Genomic DNA, 24,305 nt, shown 5'->3' with positions numbered 1-24,305 from the left:
TTTACAAAGGAAATGAACATTTTCTGTGTGTTTTAATAGGAAAGCTACATTTGACTGTATAAAAAAAATTTATATTGTACAATTTTTACATTCCCCCCCCTCTATTTTAAACTGGTCGACACATTTTACAATCGATCTTTAACACCTGCAAAATAAATACTTTACCGAAAGGTTGTGACTTGCTCAGTGAGTGGCATCGCTCAGGAGATCCTCCCTCCCTTCAGCTGGGAGCTACAACAGAGTCCCTTTTGCCCTCCAGTCCTGAGAGAGCAAGTCCTGCAGCTCCCCTTCGTCCTCGCTGCCGAGATCGTCGTCCTTGCTGGCTTGGGTGGCTCTCAGGCGCATCGCTTCCTTCAGCTTCTCTCTCATGACCTCCTGACGGTCCCGCAGCTGCTCGACACGGCGGAAGCACTCACTAGGGCAGGGAAGAGAAGGACGCTGCGGTTACGTTCCCGGAAAACAGGGTGCAAAGTGAAACGCTTCTTTAAGGGGAACGGATAACACTGGTTCTACTGGGGATGCACTTCCACCATCGCTGTTTCTTACATATGAGTGGCATATGGGGCAACGGCTAGAGCGATCTCTGTGGGGCTTTGTTGCTGGAGCATCCTGAGAAGTGCTGCTGAGGCTGTTTCCCTGGAAAGCTGCAACTATCTTCTGTCAGCCCCACAATTCCTAGCTGTGCAGGTCCTTTATGATGTGCAGTCTCATGTGACTTCCAAGATGGGTCAATCGTGCCATGGAGCCTGCTGCCTCCTTCACCTCCCCTCATTGTACAAAAAAAAAAAAATTGCAGCCAGAGAAAGAGGGCTATAATGAAAGCCCTTTATAGGAGGCACGACTGCAGCTGGCTTTCTGCCCCCCAGCTCGTGGACTGTATTTCTCTGGCGCTGTTAACTGGAAAGTCATCTGTATTAAAATTCTACAAGACCTTTCAACAGCTCCATCATCTCATGCATGACTTTGCGTCTTTGGAAAAAGTGTGATGGTGAACGAAGGGGCAATCAAGTCAACCGAGAGAGTCCTGTTCTCTGTAACTTATGGAGACAGGTTTTTAAACACATCTCCATGAAAGTGGCCCTTCCTCTCATTTGCTCGCTCAGTCCTTTTGGGCAGCAGGTTCTGTCATGTTTCCCAAGGATATGTGATATGAGGCCTGCATGCCCGGGGGAAGACAGCAGGGCTCCTACCAGGTAACTTTTCCCATGTGCTTCTGTCAGAGTCCCCAACCATCTGCCTCAAAGGCCGTCAACATTGCAGCAAAGGACCCCGTGGGTGCTCAAAGGTTCTCTCAACTGAAGAATTTTACACTTCCAAGGAACCCCATATGTTTTCCCACAACAGTTTAAAAATTACTGATTTGGGGCAAAAGGTGAGCCAAAATACTTGGGATTGATCTCTGGGCAATATCTTTTGCTTCTGATATTTTTCTCTTGTTTGATGTCTGATTCTCAACAATAACTACACAGGAACAATGTAGTTCCAGCTATTCATAAGGTTACTTCAGCCCTGCATGCTGGGTTGTGACTGCAGTCCTATTCTACTTCATTTCTAACCTAAGAGCATGAGGATGATGTTAAGGCTTAAATGTGGCCCACAAAGCACTGAAGAAATAGGAACCTGCAAATCTTACAGAGCCGATCTACAGAACCTTTACGCCACTCTAGAGAGCCAGTTTGGTGTAGTGGTTAAGTGTGTGGACTCTTATCTGGGAGAACCAGGTTTGATTCCCCACTCCTCCACTTGTAGCTGCTGGAATGGCCTTGGGTCAGCCATAGCTCCTGCAGTTGTCCTAGAGAGGGCAGCTGCTGGGAGAGCCCTCTCAGCCCCATCCACCTCACAGGGTGTCTGTTGTGGGGGGAGAAGATTTAAGAGATTACAAGCTGCTCTGAGTCTCTGATTCAGGGAGAAGGGTGGGGTATAAATCTGCAGTCTTTTTCTCTAACATCAAAAGGCAGAGGTCTGTTTCCGGAGCTGGCAAATGATTGTTGAGGTTGCTTGAAACAAGGCTTCCTTAGCTAAGCAGAGCTTAGTGGTGGCAGGCCAAGGGTCAAGGTTAGCAGTTTTCAGACATCTTGATTTACACCATATTAAAAACAAGGATATCAAACTTCTGCAACGGTAGTTTTCCTCGTGCTCTCGGGAAGAGAACTTTTCCATAGATAGTCATAAACCAGACATTAAATAGATTTTAAAGCAGAGATTTTTGGAACAAGCAAGAAAACCGGAAGAGTTCTAAACTCCTCTTCCCCAATTCTCTGTCCTGCAGGAGTCATTATGGCTTTGGCGGGGGGGGGGCAGACAGAACATAGTGCTCGAATGTATCAATATAGAAATGATAATTTATGGGAATTATTGTGTTGAACTAGCTCATTTTGAATTTCCAGTGCGACTCCTTTTGGCAAACAGGCAACTTGCCAAAGTTAAAATATCTGAGAGACTTTAAAATGCCTTTTTTGTCTTGCTGAAAAGGCTCTGCTTCCATCTGTTCTCTTAAACATACAAGACGGATGTAACTGAAAAAAACGAATATACGCCGGCAAATTAAAAATTTAAGAGTCAAAGTGCTAAGTGGAATTATGCAATTGGCAAGTGAGCTTTCTGAGAAACAAATCAACAGAGGCATTTTAGGGGAACCCCAGCGTTTTTTGGAAGTCACAATTTATCTACTTACATCTGTTCATCAATTTCCCCAATCTGACGATCAAGTCGCCCCTCTTCGTCTTCTTCGGCCACTATGGCTTCCGAAATCTAATTCAGAAGAGACAGGGATGTTATTCTTCCATGCAGCAGAAATGGAGGTGGTGTGGGTGTCAAGGGTGGGTTTAGGGGTGAGGGTTAGGGGGGACCACCTCTCACTAGAGGCTCTGGTGGGTTCCTGTGGAGTTCAGGCCAGCTTCCCCAGTTGTGCTTGAGAGACGGAGCCATCCAAAGGCCTCCATGCTTCCTTCTCATGCAGCACAGTCCCCGTCCCAATTTTACCAGTTGAGGACAGGGTTCCCTCTAAGCTGAGTTAACGTGAGCTAGCTCACAGATTTTTAGTCTCCAGCTCACACGTTTTTGTCTTAGCTCAGGAAAAATGGCCCCAGAGGACACTAATTTATGCAGCAGCTCACAGCTTTAATGCCAGGAGCTCACAAAGTAGAATTTTTGCTCAGAAGACTCCGCAGCTTAGAGGGAACACTGGTTGAGGGATATAGCAACACCAAGCTTAACTAGAATGTAAGCAAATTCAGAACACCGTTCATTCCTGGCTTGGGGACGATAGGCAGAGCAGAGAGGGGCCTGCTCCAATTCTATCCACACCTAACTAAGAAACTTGGGCTGCCAAGCACCAATGTCCAAAAGATCTTCGGATGCTTGGCACACACACCACGGCAGTGTGACTCAGGCCTAGGGAGCTCTCGTTATGATCTGTTAACCGTCTCCTCTGCACTTCAAAACATGTTTTAACCTGTTGTCTCTTTCAGCATATACTTTCTCAAGGTTGAATGTCTGGGAGACGCTGTGCAGCCAATGGTCAACCTGTAACCCGGAGGAGCCCCAGCGGATCACTCGTGTTCACACAATGTGCCCACTGCTGATCCCGTATGAACATGTGCTGTGGTGGCAGCACCAGGCGCATTGGGGGACAGGACGAGGACTGCTCTGCAACACTTTCCACCCAAACAGTCGTTTTTTGGGGAATTTTTCTGCCACCACCGGAGGCCTGAGAGCCGAGGCCAGAAACAACCAAGAAGCTGGCAGGTGGGATCTGCCAAGGCCCCCTGGGAAACTGTGGATGGAGCCCCCGGTGTGAGTAGGGAGGCAGCTCTTCCAACAGAAACACACACAAGAGGACTGTTAAAACTCAAGACAAAGCCCAAAACCTCCAGCAGCAGAGACAGACTCTTTTGTGTAAAGAAACGAGATTTGAATGGGATGCGTTTCATCGAGTGAAAGGCAGAGTTTGAACAAGCAATCATTGACAAAAGGCATCTCAGTGCCACTTCAGTATAGTTTTGTGGCATACACATACTGTGTTTCCTTTACATAGAGTCCACGAAGCATCAATTTAAGAAAATAAACCACGTCAGTCTTCTCCATTCTTTTTCTTTTTGCCTACTGCCCACAAAATAATTCAGGAGAATACAGCCTTTGGCCAAAAGTGCAGAATTGTTTTCTGTGGCCCCAGAAGGTAGGACCAGAACCAGTGGGTTGAAATTAAATCAAAAGTTTCCAACTCAACATTAGGAAGAACTTCCTGACCATTAGAGCGCTTCCTCAGTGGAACAGGCTTCCTCGGGAGGTGGTGGGCTCTCCTCCCTTGGAGGTTTTTAAACAGAGGCTAGATGGCCGTCTGACAGCAATGCTGATCCTTTGACTTAGGGGGAGGTATTTCTGAATCTCCTGCATTGTGCAGGGGGTTGGACTAGATGACCCTGCGGGGTCCCTTCCAACTCATGGTTCTATGATTCTAAAACATACTCAGTTCATAATATGAATAGGGATAGACAGGATGCTTTTGGACAGCAGGCAGTTCAAAGTCACTTTGTGAACACGCAGCAATAAGGCAAATGTAACTGGCAAATGCCGCCCCTCTGCCAAGCTCAGCAGCATTCTGAAAGCAAGTCAAGACAGCAAAGCGCCCACTGACCGTGTTGACTTGTCGCATGGCCTTCTGGAATTCATCCCACTCTTTGTCCATCTGGTCTTTTGGGGCATCGACCTTTCGCACCTAAGGAAAGAACGAAGCCTCGCTTTAACATCTCACCAACCATTTTAAGCCCACTGTTGATTTTGCCTCCGCTAAATGCTGCAGGCAAAGGAGAATTCCAGCGCAGAGCTGCTCACAACTCCAAAATAAACTTCGCTCCAGACAATAAACTTGCTCTGCCTTTATGCAAACATTACGGATACCAGTTAGAACAAAGTATTTGAATATAATCCAGCATTCCTGGTAGTGCAACAGGTTTCCTATTCCTATTCGATAGAACAATAGAAGGTGACGCTTATAAGCATGGCGAGAAATCGCAGCATTGATGGTTTCGAAAGTCACACATGAATACTAACTTGCAAGAACTGATTGCATTGCTAGCTAGAAAGTGCAGTGGAGTGAGCACACAACTGGTGTGAGTTGAATGACCAAAGGGAGGGAAATATCCTGCCAAGAGGAAGGGCCCCCCCTCAAAAAAAAGCAAGGGTATTGTCAGAGAAAGAGAGCCTTGCCTATTCCAAAAACTTACCCATTTTGCAATGCTACAGAAGACTCGCTCCTTCATCTAGCAGGAGATGTGTATTAATAGCTCTTAGCATTTGTACAGGGCTCTGGAGTGTTCCAGAGCATCACACACATTACCCTGAAGAAAGGATTAATATTGTCCCTTATTACAGATGGGGGACATGGGCAGAGAGGTGGGGGTTTGGTCTGGGGTCACCCAGTGGACTTGTGGCTGGAGCAGGTTTGAACCAGAGTTCCTGCTGCATCACTCACCCCAGCCACTCCACCAGATTTCAGGTGTGCTTCCAAGAGTGGGAGTCAAAGGAGGCCGTGACCACGTGCACACATTGGGGCCAACAGCACAGCACTCGTCAGGCTGGCGAGAGAAGCAAGGCTCTCTCTTGAGCCACCAAACTGCATCCAGGAGACAATTCACACTTTACCTTGAAATCCATCCCTGACAACAGTCAGTCACATGTTCCTCCTCTACCTGCAGTCACACCTGGAGCCAACACCACCCCTGCCAGGAGGAGGGGGTGACATGGAAGCAGTGGGGTGGGGACCGACAAAAGAAGCAGGGGTTTCCTCACGACATGCCGGGCTGGTGAACATAAAAGTAAAGGGCAGCTCTTGGGGGAGGGAGGGCAACGTCATGAAAAGGGTCCTCATAGGCCTTAGGAGGGCCAGCAAGCTCTTGTTTGCTTTCTATATGGCAGTTCAGGTTTAAAAATCCCATTCAGCACCAGGATTCAGAAAATTAGCTGTAGCAACTCTATATTTTGTGCATTTGGGGGAGCGGGGGGTTGTCAGCTAAATGCGAGTCATAGATGTATTTTGTTTCTAAACGACTAATTGTGTTTCAAGATGTAAAGCGTTTCCATATAACTTATCACAAGATTATGTAACTATTTAAATCACTGGCTGGTTGCATTGGTCACTGGTGCCATAATACGTTTTGCTCTGTATTGTGGTCTGCCTTTATTTCCAAGGTTAGTCAGTACTGAATTATAATAAAAATGAAATTTAAAAAGATTCTTCTCCTAAAATGTTCCATCTGTAGCTCCTTCAAGTGCCTTCTCCTAATATTACAGTTGCTTCAGAGATATTCATTCCTTCAACGCACAGAGAGCCCCCCCCCCCCACTTTCTGGCAGAAGTTAACTGCGCCTCGCGTACCTGGGAAGCAAGAACAGCAGCCTAAGCACAGCAAGCCAAGGCAGGGCACCTGAAAACACACCAAGTTGCCTTATCCTGAATCAGACCATCAGTCCATCACGGTCAATGCTGCCTACTCAGACCGGCAGCAGCTCTCCAGGGTCTCAGGCAGAGGTCTTTCACATCACCTCCTGCCTGGTTCTCTTAACTGGAGATGCTGGGGATTGAACCGGGGACCTTCTGCATGCCAAGCAGAGGCTTTTCCACTAAGCTGCAGCCCTTCCAGTGGGAAGTTCTCCCGCACCAGCTTCATTGAATGGAACAGTAATGATGCAAGACCAAGAGAGACACAGCAAACACCCCCCCCCCATTGACAGGCACTCCCATTCCGTTCAACAGGGGTTGCAGCAGAGCCTTCGACATACCTGCCGGCAGTTACAAAAAGGGTTATTCAGCACATTTCACAAACATGATTTGGGGGACTGGTCCCCTTCGGACTAGAAGGGGGTGAGGCAGCAGCGGTATCGGTTTTTGCAAGTAAAGTTCTCCCTGCCTGTCAGAAACCAGCACATCAGTGGATGATGCTAAAGCTCTCCTCCTTGAGAGGTTGGTTTCACACATTTCTCCCCAGGCCACTGAACCTTTGGTAATGCAGCCGCCCCCTGGGCAGTCTAAGCAGAGGCTGTCCCTTCACTCTGTGCCATGTGCAGAACAGTTCTTCTCTGACCCTGCCAGGAATGGGGAAGGGCAGACTGCTCAGAACCAGGGCTCCCTCTACACTGAGTTGGTGTGAGCTAGCTCACAGATTTTTAGCCTCCAGCTCACACATTTTTGCCTTCGCTCAGAAAGGAGGGCACACTCATTGATGCAGGAGCTCACACCATTAATGCCAGGAGCTCATGAAGTAGAATTTTTGCTCACAAGATTCCACAGCTTAGAGGGAACAATGCTTAGAACTACCGTATTTTTCGCACCATAAGGCGCTCCGGAGGATAGGACGCACCTTCCTCCTGGGGGGCGATCCGCTTCCTCTTCCTCTGATCCGGCACTTCCCCCGCGCCTGCCTGGCTCCATCTTCTTCAGGCAAGCGCTGGGATCGCTCCACGTGGCCCCAGCGCTTTGCAAGCGCCGGCTGCAGAGGGGGCAACGTGCTTCCTACTTGCTGTGTGCCTGCCTTCAGCTGTGATGTTTAAAGCAAGCGCTGGGATCGGAGGGGGGAGGGAGTGATCGCAGCGCATGTTTTAAACATCACAGCTGAAGGCAGGCACACAGGCAAGTAGGAAGCACGCTGCCCCCTCCGCAGCCGGCGCTTGCGAAGCGCTGGGGCCACGTGGAGCGATCCCAGCACTTGCCTGAAGAAGATGGAGCCAGGCAGGCAGGCGCGGGGAAGCGCCGGATTGGAAGAAGAGGCAGCAGATCGCCCCCCCCCCCCGAAGGTACGTACCTTTGGACTATAAGACGCACACACTTCCCCCCCACACTTTTTTTGGGGGGGGGGGGAGTGCGTCTTATAGTCCGAAAAATACGGTATATCATGTCCCACCAGGCTTTTGCAGAGGTTTGAATGGCAAGCATCTTTTTTGGGAGGGAGGGAATTGGGGGGTTGCTACTGTATTTTTTATTTCAGCTGGGGATGTTTTTAATATTATTGTAAGCTGCCTTGAGGCAAGAGGAAAGGCGGGACAGAAATGTTTTAAATAAATAACAAATAAGTGGCTGTTTGAATTGCCCTTTGAAACTGAGGGGACTTCTGATGCGGGCAGCCAGGATTCCCGGAGAGCCCCTCTCTCTGCCAAGAAAGCCCCATTCTGCAACTTCCCACCCATTTGCTTCAATCGCATATAGCTTATTCTGCTGCTGCTCCAGTTGCTGGAAGGGACTCAGCGAAAAAGAGCCTCATAGTCACAGAAGCCCCCCTCTCCTGCTGCACAGGAGCCTCTCTGTGCAGCACAGCTTTGTCAGACCCATCTCTGCAAGTCTAAGGGCAACACACTCGCTTCATTTTGCTGTTTTAACTTGCAAAGGTCTCCGGGCCCTGAGCTCTGCACCCAGCACCAAGTTCCTGTGTGCATGTGGGAATCACCAAACACCTAGATCCCAGCCTGCAAGCCACAGGTTGTCAGGAGATTTCGATAAACACAGGTCTGCTAGTTTCCACTTTAAGAAGTTTTCAATCCCTGCTAACGTGGTCGCAATCTACAAAGGACTGCCCCACTTCTGAAATGCAACGACTGCAGCTGAATGTGGCCCCAAAGGCGGCAGAGTGCTCCTCAAGGACACATTTCCCCATCTCTTTGCAACGACAAGGAAAACTGGTAATGCCCACGGCAGCAACTTGGTTGCCAAACCTCCCAAGGGAAGTGACTTCAAGTGATGTCAAAGCAAAGGGGCAGGGCAGTGAGCTTCCGCCAGCCAGTGAAACAGCTAACTGTTCCTGCCAAGAGTATGTAAATGGAAGGGGAGGGCTCCCTATGCACTTGGATGCTTCTCCAGCTGCCTCGCTGTGCTGCGTGCCGGTACGGGTCAGTGGGAGGGGAGGGCAGAAGAACATAAGAGAAGCCATGTTGGATCAGGCCAATGGCCCATCCAGTCCAACACTGTGTCACACAGTTGCCAAAAAAACCCAAGTGCCATCAGGAGGTCCACCAATGGGGGCAGGACACTAGAAGCCCTCCCACTGTGCTCCCACCAAGCACCAAGAATAGAGAGCATCACTGCCCCAGACTTAAAAACATAAGAGAAGCCAAGTTGGATCAGGCCAGTGGCCCATCCAGTCCAACGCTCTGTGTCACACAGTGGCTGCAAAAAAAAAAAAAAAAATGCCACCAGGAGGTCCACAAGTGGGGCTAGAAGCCCTTCCACTGTGCCCCCCCAAAAGCACCCAGAATACAGAGCATCACTGCCGCAGACAGAGAGTTCCAACAATAAGCTGTGGCTAATAACCACTGATGGACCTCTGCTCCAGATGTTTATCCAATCTCCTCTTGAAGCTGGCTATACTTGTAGCCACCACCACCTCCTGTGGCAGTGAATTCCATGTGTTAATCACCCTTTGGGTGAAGGACTTCCTTTTATCCGTTTTAACCTGACTGCTCAGCAATTTCATTGAATGCTCATGAGTTCTTGTAGTGTGAGAAAGGGAGAAAAGGACTTCTTTCTCTACTTTCTCCATCCCATGCATAATCTTGTAAACCTCTATCATGTCACCCCTCAGTCGACATTTCTCCAAGCTAAAGAGCCCCCAGCGTTTTAACCTTTCTTCATAGAGAAAGTGTTCCAACCCTTTAATCATTCTAGTTGCCCTTTTCTGGACTTTTTCCAATGCTACAGTATCTTTTTTGAGATGCGGTGACCAGAATTGTACACAGTATTACCACACTGGCTGTCATTTTGAAATGGCATCCTGCCACTGGCTTGGATCTTTCCACTCTGCTTAGTAGGGCTTTCAGCTCTGGGTTGAAAAATGCCTGGAGATTTGGAGGGCTGGAGTTAGGGGGTGGGGAAGGGAGAGACTTCAACAAGATCTAATGCCATAAAGTCCACCTGCCAAAGCAGCCATTTCCTCCAGGGGAACTTCTCTCTGTTGCCTGGAGATGAGTTCTAATTCCAGATCTCCAGGCCCCACCTGGAGGTTGGCAGCCTGACTGCTTAGCCAAGATGGAGGCTTTCCTCCAGCAGAAGGTGCTCTTCCACTCATGTCTTGAGGAGCCTTTCTGTAGCAGGAGGCCACTTCCTGTCAGAGGGCAGCTCTCAAGCTCAGCTGAGCAGAGTGGTGGAATGCAATGCTCTGCTATAATCCTGACTGACACCCACAAAGCTGTAAGAACCTGTGTAGAGACAGAAGACCCACTGGCCCCACTGATGGACCCCCTGATGGCACCTGCGTATGACACAGAGTGTTGGACTGGATGGGCCACTGGTCTGATCCAACATGGCTTCTCTTATGTTCTTAAGAAGTGACGTTGGGGCCTGCAGTTACAGCCGGCAGGACTAATGGAAGTCAGCACAACCATTTCTAGGAGGCTGAGTGTTCAACAGCATACACCAATCCTTTCTCCATTTGTTAGCACATTCAGAAGTGCAAGAATTTCAGAAGAAAACGCTCAGCGCAGTTGAGCAACAGAAGGGCTACCTGGCTAGACTTTCTTTAGAGAATCACATTGCAGAGACTTCTCAAACATGCCGACTAAATGAGCCGCTAACGATTATGCAGAAAAGGGGCTGGTGGCTTTGCCAAAAGAAACCACAAAGGCCCTCCAGGGATTATGCAGATCCCTTCCTGCCATCTGAGTGAGCGGAATTAACTCCTCCAGGTAGCAACATGCACAGAAATAACCAGAGCGCGCCACACTTGCCTTTGCATCCACTTCAGGATCATCAAAAAACCCCTCTGGCAAGGCTTCGGCTGTGTTCTCTCTCCTGGAAAGTTAAATAGAAGGCTCAGCTTCAGCTAATTCTTACTGTGCACATTTTTAATCCTTTCAGAAAAATGACAGCGCATGAAATAGTAACATCCAAAACTGAATGAGTAATGCCATCTAGAGTGAGTGGGGGAGGAAAAGACGAAACGACCTTCTTAAGGGTGGTGGGTGCAACCACAAAACGACAACATGGCTGCTGTAGGAGGCAGAGCCGCAACCACAAAGCCCCCAGGGGTGAGGTCATGCATAACTCTTAACCAAGGGGGGCCAAACTTGCTTAACGTAAGAGCCATATAGAATAAAATGTCAGATGTTTGAGAGCCGCAAGACATGAACGTCAGATGTTTGAGAGCTGCAAGCCAAAGATGGAAGGAAGGCAAATAGATGGGGGGAGGGAGGAGAGGTTGAAAGGAAGCAACTTTAACTTTAAATGCATTCTTTAACTTTAAATTTAACTTTAAATGCACTCTCAAAGCCCCCACTGCTCTGCTGGCCAGCTTGGAGAAGGCATTTCTTTCTTTAAATCACTTCTCCAAGCTGGCTGATGGGATGGTGGGGGCTTTGCGAGCCACACAAGATGTGTGAAAGAGCCCCACATGGCTCCTGAGCCACAGTTTGGCCACCCCCACTCTTAACTATAACCGCCTGCACAAAGCAGCTTACACCCAAATTCAACTTTGTTGGTCTTAAAGGTGCCACCGGGCTCAAACTCTGTTCTGCTGCATCAGACCAACACGGCGACCGACTCTTCGGCATTTCAGACAGAAGCTATGTTGAACAGAATGCCTTTTAAAATGAATATACGCTTGAGAATATTTTTTGGCACACACACCACTTGCCTTCGGTGATGCAGTAGAGATCCTTGTGCTGTTGTGTCAGCAGCTGCCAAAGCAACTCTAAAAAAAAAATCTGCACAGCCTATCAGAAGGCCTGCTGAGCAAAAGCCCCACCTGGCTCCACCCACCTTCTGAAAACACCTGGCAGGCACCAGGAAAGGTGTCAGAGAGAGTCATGGTGCCCACGGGCACCATGTTGGGCACTCCTAAACAGTGTTCCCTCTAAGCTGAGTTAGTGTGAGCTAGCTCAGTTTTTTAGCCTCTGGCTCACATATTTGTGCCCAAGCTCATGAAAAATGGCCCCAAAGCAAACTAATTTATGCAGTAGCTCACAGAGTAGAATTTTTGCTCACAAGGCTCCACTGCTGAGAGGGAATATTGCTCCTAAACATGATACTAATTAATCATAGAGTTGGAAGGAACTTCCAGGGTCATCTGGTCCAACCCCCTGCACAATGCAGGAAACTCACAAACACCTCCCCCTAAATTCACAGGATCGTCATTGCTGTCAGAGGGCCATCTAGCCTCTGTTGAAAAACCTCCAAGGAAGGAGAGCCCACCACCTCCCGAGGAAGCCTGTTCCACTGAGGAACCGCTCTGTCAGAAAGTTCTTCCGAATGTTGAGCCGGAAACTCTTTGGATTTCAACCCACTGGTTCTGGTCCTGCCTTCTGGGACCACAGTGTCACGCTCTCAGGGTGCAGGCAGGCAGGCAGGAGTCCAAAGCCAGTCCAAGGTCAAAGTCCAGGAAGTCAAGGAGGAGCCAAGTCACCAATGCAGAATCACAAGCCGGAATCAGAAGTCAATGCCCAAAAGCCAAAAGGTCAGAGTGCCAAGGAAATCAAGCAGGTCAGGATCAGGAAGGAGTGTGGATGCAAGCCAGAGAATAGACTTGTTGCTTCCACAAGGTTACCAGGTCCTGAGTGGGAGCGACACGGGAGTCTCAACCAGTCTGCTCCATGGGTGGCAGTGACTCTGCTGTTAACCCTTCCAGCTCCTCGTCGTCGGGTCTCATGACAGACAGAATGCATCTTGAATTATCCAAAGTCCCCACCATCAGATGAAGTTTAAGGAAAACAGCCATCAGAACCCCATTTTTCTGGTTCCCAATTTTTTTTAATATTAATTGTGAAGTCACCAGCAGCGCTGTTTAAAGTTAGAGGTGCTATTTTCACTTGACTTGTGCCTTGTTTGAGAAAACTGTCAAAACATCAGACTATCATGGAGACCAACGCAATGTGAGAGCCGAAGGCACACTTCACTTCCTTTCAGTAGGCTAGATTAACACAGATTAGAACCTTTCGAGGAATGCAACTTTACCTTTCCACAATCTTTTCCTGGACTTCTGCTTTCTGTATTGAGCCAGAATGGGAGACCAGAGGCACGGGGGCTGCTGCAGTTTTGTTTTCCGAGGGGTCTGCAAGAAAGGAAACACCCTTGAAAGTCCACCTGGCAAAACTCACTGGCAGCACCTCCAGCATAAAACAGAAGGGAGTACCACCCCCATCCCCCAACACAGGACGTAACATGAAAGAAGCCATGTTGGTCAGACCAACACTCTGTGTCACACAATGGCCAAAACTCAGGTGCCATCAGGAGATCCACCATGAGGGCCAGAACTCCAGAAGCCCTCCCACTGTCGCCTCCCCAAGCACCAAGACTACAGAGCATCGCTGTCCTAGACAGAGTGTTCATATGAACATATGAAGCTGCCTTATACTGAATCAGACCCTTGGTCCATCAAAGTCAGTATTGTCTTCTCAGACTGGCAGCGGCTCTCCAGGGTCTCAAGCTGAGGTTTTTCACACCTATTTGCCTGGACCCTTTTGAGTTGGAGATGCTGGGGATTGAACCTGGGACCTTCTGCTTCCCAAGCAGATGCTCTACCACTGAGCCACAGTCCCTCCCCATCTACTCCTTCTACTCCTTGTTCCATCTACTCCTTGTGGTTCACAGTCATGATAGACCTCTGCTCTGTATGTTTAACCCATCCCCTCTTGAAGCTGTCTATACTTCTATCCATCACCACTTAACCACCAAATTAAAATTACTAATCCTATACTTATCAAAGATTTCAGGTTTTCACAGCTGGTAACATCATTAGGGTTTGTAGAATCTTTCGGGATCAAGTGCCGTGTTCTACTGGAGAAAGTTTTCCTTCCAGACGTTTCGTTCTCAGCTGCGGAGAACATCCTCAGTGGCGTTGCAGCCGGAGCAGGCGCTCTGACCTTCTTGGCTGCTCAAATCCACTCAATGCACAGCAGCCAAGAAGGTCTGAGCGCCTGCTCCAGCTGCAACACCACTGAGGATGTTCTCCGCAGCTGAGAACGAAACGTCTGGAAGGAAAACTTTCTCCAGTAGAACACGGAACTTGATCCCGAAAGATTCTACAAACCCTAATCCTATACTTACTTGAGAGTAAGCCCTGTGGGACTTCATGGGGCTTTTGCTGGAGGAAACATGCAAAGCTTGGGCTGTGCATTAGTGAGGACTGCTGGCTTCAGCAGCCTTTAGGAGCCTGGACAAATTCAGCTGCTGCCAAATCAAAGCACGCATAGCGGAGCAAGCTGCCATCTTCGTGCCCGACTTGCAAGCTTCAGAGGTACCTCACTGCCCTCTGCTGGATCGGAGGTTCCGTCTCATGGCAGTTCCTGGGCTGCAGCTTGTGGGTCTGTTCCTCCAGGGGAGGCGCTTCCATCTAGCCGAAAGAAACTTCCCTTGCTACAAGATGTCCTTTGGGGCAACGGGGGAAGGCTCCCTCTGTCCCCTGGAGGAAAGCAGCTCCGAAGCAGAAGAGACCCAGAGGAGGCTTTGAATTCTTCATACATTTGGGGCAGCGCAGACAGTTACCCTGCGAGCGCTGAAAATGACAGAACAGCTCCGAAGGCATCACGCCACATTCATTATGCTGGAGCACCAACCGGATATGGGTTTGCTGAGGCAGAGGAGGCGCAAGCAGCTATCTGTGTTGATGCTACCAATGACAAAGGAATGCCACTTTCGGTTTGGCAGACATAGTTGTCTAATAAGCACGTATTACACCAGCAAAGTGCACAGCAGCATCACACACACCTAAAAAAGGTTAGGTTTTTTATTTCTTTAATTCATTTGTACCCTGGCCACAGGAATGAACTTTAAAAGGGGATTAGATAGATTCAAGGAGGAGAAGTCGCTCAATGGCTACTAGCCATGATAGTTGAGGGGAACCCCCACATCCAGAGGCACTGAGCCTCTGAATCCCAGAGCCAGGAGGCAACATCAGAAGGTCTCAGCCTCTCTGCCGCTGTTGGCCCTCCAGAGGAACTGGCTAGCCACTGTGTGAGATGGGATGCTGGACTAGATGGACCACTGGTCCGATCCCACAGGGCTCTCCTCATGTTCTTAACAGGGGAAGGCCTTGGCCTCTACACCCTGTTGTTGGCCACTGTGTGAGATGGGATGCTGGCCCAGATGGACCACTGGTCTGATTCAGCAGGGCTCTTTTCATGTTCTTACCCTGCCTTTCTCCCCAGTGGGGAACCAAAGCAGTTTACATTGTTCTCTTCTCCATTTAATCCTCATATCACCCTGTGAGGTAGATGAAGCTGAGAGGGTGTGACTGACCCAAGGTCACCCAGTGAACTTCCTTGGCATGAGTGGGGATTTGAACCCAAGTCTCCCAGTTTGTAGTTACTCTTAGCCACTACACCACACTGGCTCTCACAGTTAATGGCACATGGAGATATTCATATAACTTATAAGATAGGGAGGGGCATGATTTCCCATGCTAAATGAAACGCTGAGCTTTGGAAATTTGTTTATGGATAAAATGTCCCTCTGGACCCACTTCTGGCTTTGTTGCACTGCTTAAAGAATGCTGCTCTTAAGCGACCAGACATCTTTTCACAGTAACCAGAATAGCTGCAACTCCACCCCCAAAGCATTTTATACCATTAATTTCGAAAGTGGAACACAACAGCCCAAACACTTGTGTAGTTTGGTGAAGCAAGCAAAAGTTGTTAACAGCTGGAAATGGTCTGTGTGCTCCTCACATTCTGAAGTGACCAAAGGTTATGCCATTCCTTGTTCTGTCACCATTCTCTCTCTCTCTCTCTCTCGATTGTTCATAACTTTAGCAAAAAAGAAAATCCAACTGTCTGATTGCTAGCATACTGGTTAGCAAGGTCCAACAACTGAACTTTTTTTGCCCTGGGGTTGCAAATAAGAGAGTTGCAAAATCACCTGACGCTTTCGGAAGAGGGGCTGAAGTCGTCGTGTTTTGAACCGAGGGTGAAGGAGGCGGTTTGCTGCTGAGCTCTTTCACTTCCGTCACCTTCTCCTCCTCCTCTTCTTCCTCCTCCATCTCCTTGTCCTCATACTCTTTCAGCAATAAAGTGTGGTTTGACTCTTGTGCAGATACTCTTTCAGCATCCACTGGTTTTGTTTGGCTAAAAAAGTCTGCCGGCAGCCTAAGGAGAGGGAGACAAAACGTTCTGTGTTTCTATGTAACCAGACTGGGCGGGATCCCCCAGATCTGTTCCGCCAATGGATGTGCTTCTCCTACTGCTCCGGCTGAAGGGAAGCATCTCTGCTGGTTCAAGAGCCAGCCCAACATAAGCCAGGAGCCACACAGCCCTTTCAGGTGCTCTTCAAAGGGCCAGGCATCTCTTTCCTCTCTATAATGGTGAGCAGCTGCCTCCACACCCGATGCCTGGCGGCAAGCTCTGGCAGTGCCCTCGGCCTCAAAGGAGAGTTGCCAAGCGTGTGCCGGCAGGACTCTTTTCACAGAGCATTTCTCCCCTCTGCCTCTGAACAAAGCAGGAGTCAAGTTGCACCTTTAAGACCAACCAAGTTTTATTCGGAACGTAAGCTTTCTTGTGCTCCCTAAGCACACTTCATCAGACGAGGGGATCAGGTATAGTGGGCTGAAATACATGCAGTTTGTTGATTCAGAGGGCAAACTGACTGTGATCACCTGGTGAAACAGTGTGGCTTGGCCATTTGGTCTGGATAGCCATGTGAGGTAATAACGTTTCCTGCCAGTTGGTGTTTCTGCAAATCTAAGTAAATCACAAAAGGACATGTCTTTCCTCGTTGCAGTCCACCTAATTTACAACTCGGAAATACATGTCCTTTTGTGATTTACCTATATTTGCAGAAACACCAAATGGCAGGAAATGTTATTACCTTGTATGGCTATCCAGACCAAATGGCCAAGCCACACTGTTTCACCAGGTGATCACAGTCAGTTTGCCCCCTTAATCAACAAACTGCATGTATTTCAGCCCACTATACCTGATCCCCTCATCTGATGAAGTGTGCTTGGAGAGCACAACAAAGTTTACGTTCTGAATAAAACTTGGTTGGTCTTAAAGGTGCCCCTTGACTCCTGCTTTGTTCAACTGATTCAGACCAACACGGCTGCCCGCTTGGCTCTTTCCTCCACCTTGGCATCCACAGCACTCCCAGGATGCAGCCCTCTATTTGTCCCGCTTCCCCGCTCTTTGGTCTTTCCAAAAAGATTGCACCAAAACACACTTCTTCAGAAACACAGAAATGTACGCTAAATGAATGCACACAAAAGCTTGTACCCAGAATTCAACCCTGTTAGTCTTCAAAGTGCCACTGGACTCAAACTTCGTTCTATTGCTTCAGCCCCCCACCCCCATCCATCTTTTAGAACTACTGCAAGGCTTAATGAAATAGTCCCAGAAAATTCAACAGACCCTTATGTGTCTCTGAGTACAACAGGCAATTACTGGCTCCACCTAGGGCTGCCAGCTTTCTGGTGGGGCTGGAGATCTCTTGCAATTACAACTGATCTCCATCCAAGAGATCAGTTCCCCTGGAGAAAAGAGCTGCTTTGGGAAGTGTGTGTCGTGGCATTACACCCCACTGTGATTCTCCCTCCCCAAACTCCATTCTTCCCAAGCTCCACCTCCAAAATCTCCAGAAATTTCCCAACCTAGAGCTGGCAATCCCAGCTCCAGCACAATGAGCTATCTGTACACAGGAGCTCGCCGTGAAACAAAGGCACTTTATCCAAAAGGCTTACGAAAGAAGCAATGTCTGAAAAGCCAGTGGCCCGCAAACCATCACAAGAGTACCGTTCCGACAGACTGTTTTAAGCTTGGCCTGCAGGAGTTTTCCTCTAAAGTAAAGAAACTTCACTCGCTGCAAGACACCGCGGAAGGCTCCACCGGCCAGATGAAAATGCATCCGGAAGCTGAACGGATCCACAGGACACCACCCAATCACTTTCTCTACTGAATGGAGGAGAAAGCATCTTGTTTCCATCCATACCTATCAAGAAAATACCCAGCTTACCCAGACGGAACAGTATCCGGGCAGTGGCCTGCAGCTGGAAAAAGAAAAGACAACCATTTTCAAAATGTTGTAGCACACATATCTGACTTCTCACAAAAATCACTAAAAGGTGAATGTCGCAAAACAGAGGCTGAGCTGCAGGCGCCAGAGCGAGTGGGGCTAGAGAGGCATCCTCCCTACAGCCTCACATTGCACGGATTCATCTGTGTAACACAGCTCTGGAATACCTGAAGGGGACCTTTAGGACAGGTAAAGGAGAAGCACACCCACAGTGCTCCATCATGGCATAGGATTTAAGACAGAGCACCACAGGTGACCATATCCTCACGTGATTTACAAGGCTGCTCTGGAAACAACCCTGACAGTTGTCAATGCAGTCTGAATTTTTATTTGCTTCACTTATACCCTGGCCACAAGGGGGCTGAGAGGGGCCCAACGGCGACCCCAAACAGCTTGCTCCTTTCTCCCCTCCTCTGTTTTATCCTCACAACCCTGTAAAACGGGTTCAGCTGAGAGTGTGTGACTGGGCCCAAGGTCACCCATTGTGCTTCCAGGGCAGAGCAATAATTCCCACCTGGATCTCTCAGATCAAGTCTGACACTCTAACCACTATACCACATTGCTTCAATTACAGTGCAATCCTAAGGAGAGTTACTCCAGTCAAAGCCCATTCATTTCAGGCTGGAATCCCTGCTCTGCCATGGACTGATAATACACTGAAGCCCACCTAGTTCACTGGCTCACACGCTACGTCCTTTTCTACAGTCCCAAAAAACACTGGGAGATCAGTGCATTCGCCATGTGACCTGTCATTTACTTACCAGTTGTATTATCTAGAAATACAATACTGGCAAATACAATACTCATATACATAATCACTGCAGCTTGCATATACATACACAGGCTGCCAGAGAGAGAGTCAAAGTTTTGCTGTTTTCATCAGTATATCAAAGACAGGCCCAAAAAGCCCTGAGCCATAAAAAATTACAGGTTACAATTGAGCAGACATCATGTTACAGTGCAATACCTTTTGCTTTTTTCTGTTCTGGAGATTCTGTGTCTGCAGGTTTCCTTTTGAGAGATGTCAGTGCATCAGGTGTAGGCCCCGGTACTGACTTCTTGAGATCTTTTAACTGTGCAACTTTCTGGGAAGGAAATTTTGAATCAGAAGATGAACGCCTGGGTTTTCCTTTCCAACGATTAAAGAATCACTATGTTGGGCCATCTGGGAATATTTGACAAATGAGCACTTACTTCAAAATCAACCATAAACACCACTGGCAAGATTATAAACAAGCAAGTTTAAAGAAGCCCTGGCACAGAATTAAGCAAAAAGTTCACTCCTTTTTCACAAATAAGATTAAAAGCCTATTTAGCACATGACACAAACTGACATTTTCTGACTATGATAATCCCTTTAATGTTGGCAAATTATAATCTCAGGCAAGGTCCCTCCAAATGGCATCAACAGCAGCATTCAAACAGCAAAATGAACGGCAGCTTGTCCAGCCCCAAAACTGCAAAATCTCCGTTTTGCTATCATGGTGATTGTGACCTCCCTTCTCTGCTCACAGAGTACCCACCACCCTCTGCAGTCCTCCTCTCTCACACGTTCACAATTTTTAGGTTTTACATTTGTTTTGTTTTTTATGCAGAATTTCTAAAATCTGTCTTGAGGACCACTGATTATTGTAACCCACCCTGAGCCCACTTGTGGAGGAGGGAGGAAGAGAAACCTCAACAAATAAGATCAATAAACTTTTACTCTGGGCTCAAACTTGGTTCCGCTTCTTCAGATCAACACGGCCACCCACCTGAACCTTTCTGTAGGCCAAGATGCTAAATTGTGTGCGTTTCTTTCCCTGACATGGGCAACCCATAGAGTTAAACAAAACGAGAAGTTGACTTATTTCTGGCACTAACACTGAAGAAAGGAAGGTAGAAGTTATGTTGAGCTTCCACTGAACTTTTAAACTGTGGTCCTTTTACCACAACTGGGATCCTTTTGTTAGAAACTGACTATCTGCAGCCAGCTCTAAGCAGCTCTTGCCAGTTTCGTACAGTCAGACATCCTCTTCTCCTTCTCTGTTCCCTCGCTGCCAACTGCCAAATGAACGGCTGTTTTCCAACTGACTCTCCCCAACACTCCGTCACGTCTCATTGGTCACTCTTAGGGAGAGGTGGGACCTTGTCTCTCAGCTCCCATTGGTCACTCTTAGGGAGAGATGGAACCTCGCCTGGCCATCACAGCAGTCTTCAAACTTTCTAAACCCAGTTGAGCTGCAAGTACATGGTCATCATGTCATGGAACATCACATGACAGGAGGTGGGGGGGGGCACAACAGCTGCCCCATGATGAAGAACGAGCCAGAACAAGCAGATGAAAAAATATATAACCCTTCTCTGCAAAGGTCTTTCTCCTGCTTCTACATGGTCCTACTTGTAACTGTACATAATCAAACAGTATATTTTGATAAAAATATGAACACAAAGACATGTACAGGAAGCTGTCCTATCCTTCACAGTTTATGCGGTTATTTTTCAGGCAGTTTCTAGTCCACCAGCTGCAGCCAGCCTTCTCCCAGACAACTCTAGATCAGATCCTCCTGTTTCCCACTGCTTCAGCATTGCCGTTTTTGACTGCACAAATCAGTGGTGATTTGGAGTTCCCATTTACCACTCCTTTCAGGGCTCCTTTTTCAAAAATCACCCCCCCCCCCCCCAAGCATTGTCAGTTCCCTGCAACCAGACTCTCCTCTTCATCTGTCATCAGGGCCCATTCTCTGTATAAAGGTTGGGGGGTTTTTTGGTCCAGGCTTATACAATAAAGTGATTAACAGACATTCTCACATTTTGACATAATACTGTTTTATTGCTTTCTCATACTGATGCTACCCAGATCAAAGGTTTGCTCAATTTGTTACTTTTACTATTTTGTCACTGGGTCTTAAATTTGTACCATCTTGCATTCTAAACCACTGCCTCATTGTACCTGATTTCTCATCTGATGAAGTGTGCTTGGAGCACACGAAAGCTTACGTTCTGAATAAAACCTGGTTGGTCTTTAAAGGTGCACTTGACTTCTACTTTGTTCTACTACAACAGATAATCAGACAAATACATCATACATACATATATATAGACAGGGCTTTGGGGGTAGAAAAAGCCGAGCAGGAACTCATTTGCATATTAGGCCACATCCACTGATGCCACCATTGTTTAACATAGGGCTTTTATGTAGAAAAGCCCAGCAGGAATTCATTAACGTATTAGGCCACACCTCTTGACACCAAGCCAGGCGGAACTGGGTTCCTGCTCAAGAAAAGCCCTGCACACAAGAACGCACACACACACATTTTGTTCCTTAAGGAAAGACAAAAATATTCCAGTCTTGGGGAAGGTTAAAGTTTCAGGGAGGGACAGAATATGTCAAATCTTCTGGTTGGTTTTTTTTTTTTTTTTTTTGCAACATAACAGACTTGATATAAATATGTTACCAAATAAAACATGAGCTCTCACCTCTTTGTGTTGCTTTCCAAGAACATGTGTTTGCCACAACAGTTCACTCTTCACAGGCACATTGCACAAAGAGCAACTTAAGTTTCCCAAACTGTTATATGTGGTTTTCAGTTAAGGAAATGCTAAGAAAAAAACCAAATAGTTCAGCACTCTACTTTGGAGCTTAAGTCCTTCTTAAGCCCCATTTTGCAGGGAATGTTAACACACACACAACCTACTCTTGCTGGCAGTTCCATTCTTGTGGAACGGCTCAATGGAAAAAGGAAGCAGGCCTCCTACTTGCTTACCTTCCAAGAGGAAGAGAAGCAAGCATTAAGGCAGCATTATCTGATTGAGTTTTTTCCCCAACGATTTAGTAAAGGGGTGGTCCAGAATAGCTCAGTTTCACCAGATCTTGTAAGTTAAGCAGAGTCGGCCCTGGTTAGTACTTGGCTGGGAGACCGCCTAGGAAGTCCAGGGTCGCTACACAGAGGCAGGCAATGACAAACCACCTCTGCTTGTCTCTTCCATTAAAACCTCATGAGGAGTTGGGAAAGTTGGTTGAGACCTGACAGCATTTCCACCATCACAGGTGGCAGGAGAAGTAGGCTTTGCGGGGCAGAGTCTTTTTGTTTCAGTGGTGGATGAACATTACTTTGAATTCTGGTAGTTGCTTTTACTGTTGTTGCAGCCAGCGCTGAACTTGCTGAGCGCGCTGTAAAGCCAGCGTACGAACTGCCAGCCTTGGAGCGGCTTTTCCCGCCATGCCTGGTGGGGGGGCATCTTGAAAGAGCCCCTGAAGCCCGCTGTTCCCTGTTTTGCAGTGTTGGTGAGTAGGGAGGGAGAGAGAGGTGCCTGCGGAGTGGGATGGGGGCCGCCAAAGCGGCATGGAGAGAGTGGGGGCCGGGGAACAGAGGGGCCATAAAGGTCCAAGGGGGGGTTGGGTGGGAGGGCCGTGCCTCCACCTCCGTGGCTACAGGCCTGCAGCTACCACAAACTTCACTGGAGGACATGGGGGTGGGAATTCTCTCTCCTCATAGCCTACCTCACATAGTTGTTATCAGGCTAAAATGGAAGAAGACAACTGCAGATTTATAATCCCCCTTTCTCTGAATCAGAGTCTCAGAGCAGCTCACAATCTCCTTTCCCTTCCTCCCCCACAACAGACACCCTGTGAGGTGGGTGGGGCTGAGAGGACTCTCACAGCAGCTGCCCTTTCAAGGACAACCTCTGCCAGAGCTATGGCTGACCCAAGGCCATTCCAGAAGCTGCAAGTGGAGGAGCAGGGAATCAAATCCGGTTCTCCTAGATAAGTCTGCACACTTAACCACTACACCAAACAGAAGAACAAGTAGAAGTAGTCATCATCTCAGAGTGGCTCACAATCTCCTTCACCTTCCTCCCCCACAACAAACACCCTGTGAGGCGGGTGGGGCTGAGAGGGCTCTCACAGCAGCTGCCCTTTCAAGGACAACCTCTGCCAGGGCTATGGCTGACCCAAGGCCATGCTAGCAGGTGCAAGTGGAGGAGTGGGGAATCAAACCCGGTTCTCCCAGATAAGAGTCCGCACACTTAACCACTACACCAAACAGAAGAAGTAGAAGTAGTCGTCATCTCAGAGCTGCTTACAATCTCCTTCACCTTCCTCCCCCACAACAGACACCTGTGAGGTGGGTGGGGCTGAGAGAGCCCTGACAGCAGCTGCCCTTTCAAGGACAACTCTTGCAAAAGAGCTCTGGCTGACCCAAGGCCATTCCAGCAGCTGCAAGTCCGGTTCTCCCAGGGAAGAGTCCGCCCACTTCACCATTACACCCAACTGTAGCAGGGGCGCGCCCATTCCCTTCCCACCCCCCCTCCCCGTTCTTATCCTCGCCGCCCCCTTCCCCGCGAGGTGCTCGGCTGAGCAAGGGCCGCCTGCAGCTCCGGGGTCTGCCTCCTCCTGAGGCCGGGGAGGATATCTGGCGAAGGGCGAGTCGACCTTCCTCTTCCTGCCGGCCGCCTCCGTCTGGCGCTGCTTCTCCCTCATGAGCCGCCGCAGCTCCTCCTGCCCCACCGCCTTCGGCCGCCCCGAGGCCGCCGCCATGGCCCTCCGGCCTCCCGGGAGGGAACTCTGGCCGCCGCCTCAGCCAGCCCCGACGACGTTGCGTCACGAGAAGTCTTTCCACTAAACCCCGCCCCCCGCGCAGAGCAGGACGGGAAGTGGTTCCCAGGGCGACCGAGGAAACGTCACAAACCCTCGCCCGGCGAAGGCCGCCGCCGCTCCGGGCCTCGGCATCTCTATGGTGAAAGCCCCGGCGTCGCGCTTCCTGCAGGACTCTGCCTGCGGCCTGGAGCGTTCAGAGCAACCACTAAGAGGGCAGTTAGTCGCTGGGCAGAGTCCCCTCGAAGCTGAGTTAGTGTGAGCTTGCTCAGCTTTTTAGCATGTGGCTCACACATTTAGCTCACGAAAAATGGCCCCAGAGCACAATAATTTATGCAGCAGCTCACAACTTTATTCCATTAGCTCACACAGTGGAGTTTTCGCTCACAAGACTACACAGCTTAGAGGGAACACTGCCGCTGAGCACACTTCTTTTCCGTAACACACCAAACACCTGCCTGACACATGGGAGTTGCCAACTTCCTGATATGGCCTGGAGATCTCATATAATTTAGGGTTGCCAGCCTCCAGGTGGGGCCTGGAGTCCTGCTTTTACAACTCATCTCAACCTGGCAGAGCTCAGCTCCTCTGGAGAATATGGCCACCTTGAAGGGCATTGGCTCTATGGCATTGGCCCCTGCTGTGGCCCCTCCCCTGCCCAAACACCACCCTCTCCTGGGGCCACCCCCAACGTCACCAGGTATTTTCCAACGCAGACCTGGCAACCTTATTTACAATGGATCTCAGACTG

General features: G+C 48.8%; 1 protein-coding gene across 1 annotated transcript; it reads right to left on the bottom strand.

Moving 5' to 3' along the window:
* ZNF830 (zinc finger protein 830) lies at positions 1-23,507 on the bottom strand. The gene is made up of 12 exons (XM_060247820.1): positions 23,373-23,507; positions 21,436-21,535; positions 18,944-19,061; positions 18,491-18,496; positions 17,917-17,944; positions 15,832-16,058; positions 13,911-13,931; positions 12,931-13,027; positions 10,710-10,773; positions 4,637-4,717; positions 2,675-2,751; positions 1-415 (listed from the first exon to the last, which is right to left on the bottom strand). Exons 1-12 carry the CDS (start codon positions 23,495-23,497, stop codon positions 232-234), a joined length of 1,128 nt encoding a protein of 375 aa, XP_060103803.1. The 5' UTR covers positions 23,498-23,507; the 3' UTR covers positions 1-231.
* Positions 23,508-24,305: the final 798 nt, after the last annotated feature.

The sequence above is a fragment of the Heteronotia binoei genome, chromosome 10, assembly GCF_032191835.1.
Source record: "Heteronotia binoei isolate CCM8104 ecotype False Entrance Well chromosome 10, APGP_CSIRO_Hbin_v1, whole genome shotgun sequence".
NCBI classification, from domain to species: Eukaryota; Metazoa; Chordata; class Lepidosauria; order Squamata; family Gekkonidae; genus Heteronotia; species Heteronotia binoei.
Note: the sequence above shows the minus strand (reverse complement) of the source record. Positions and strands in the feature narration are given on the sequence as shown.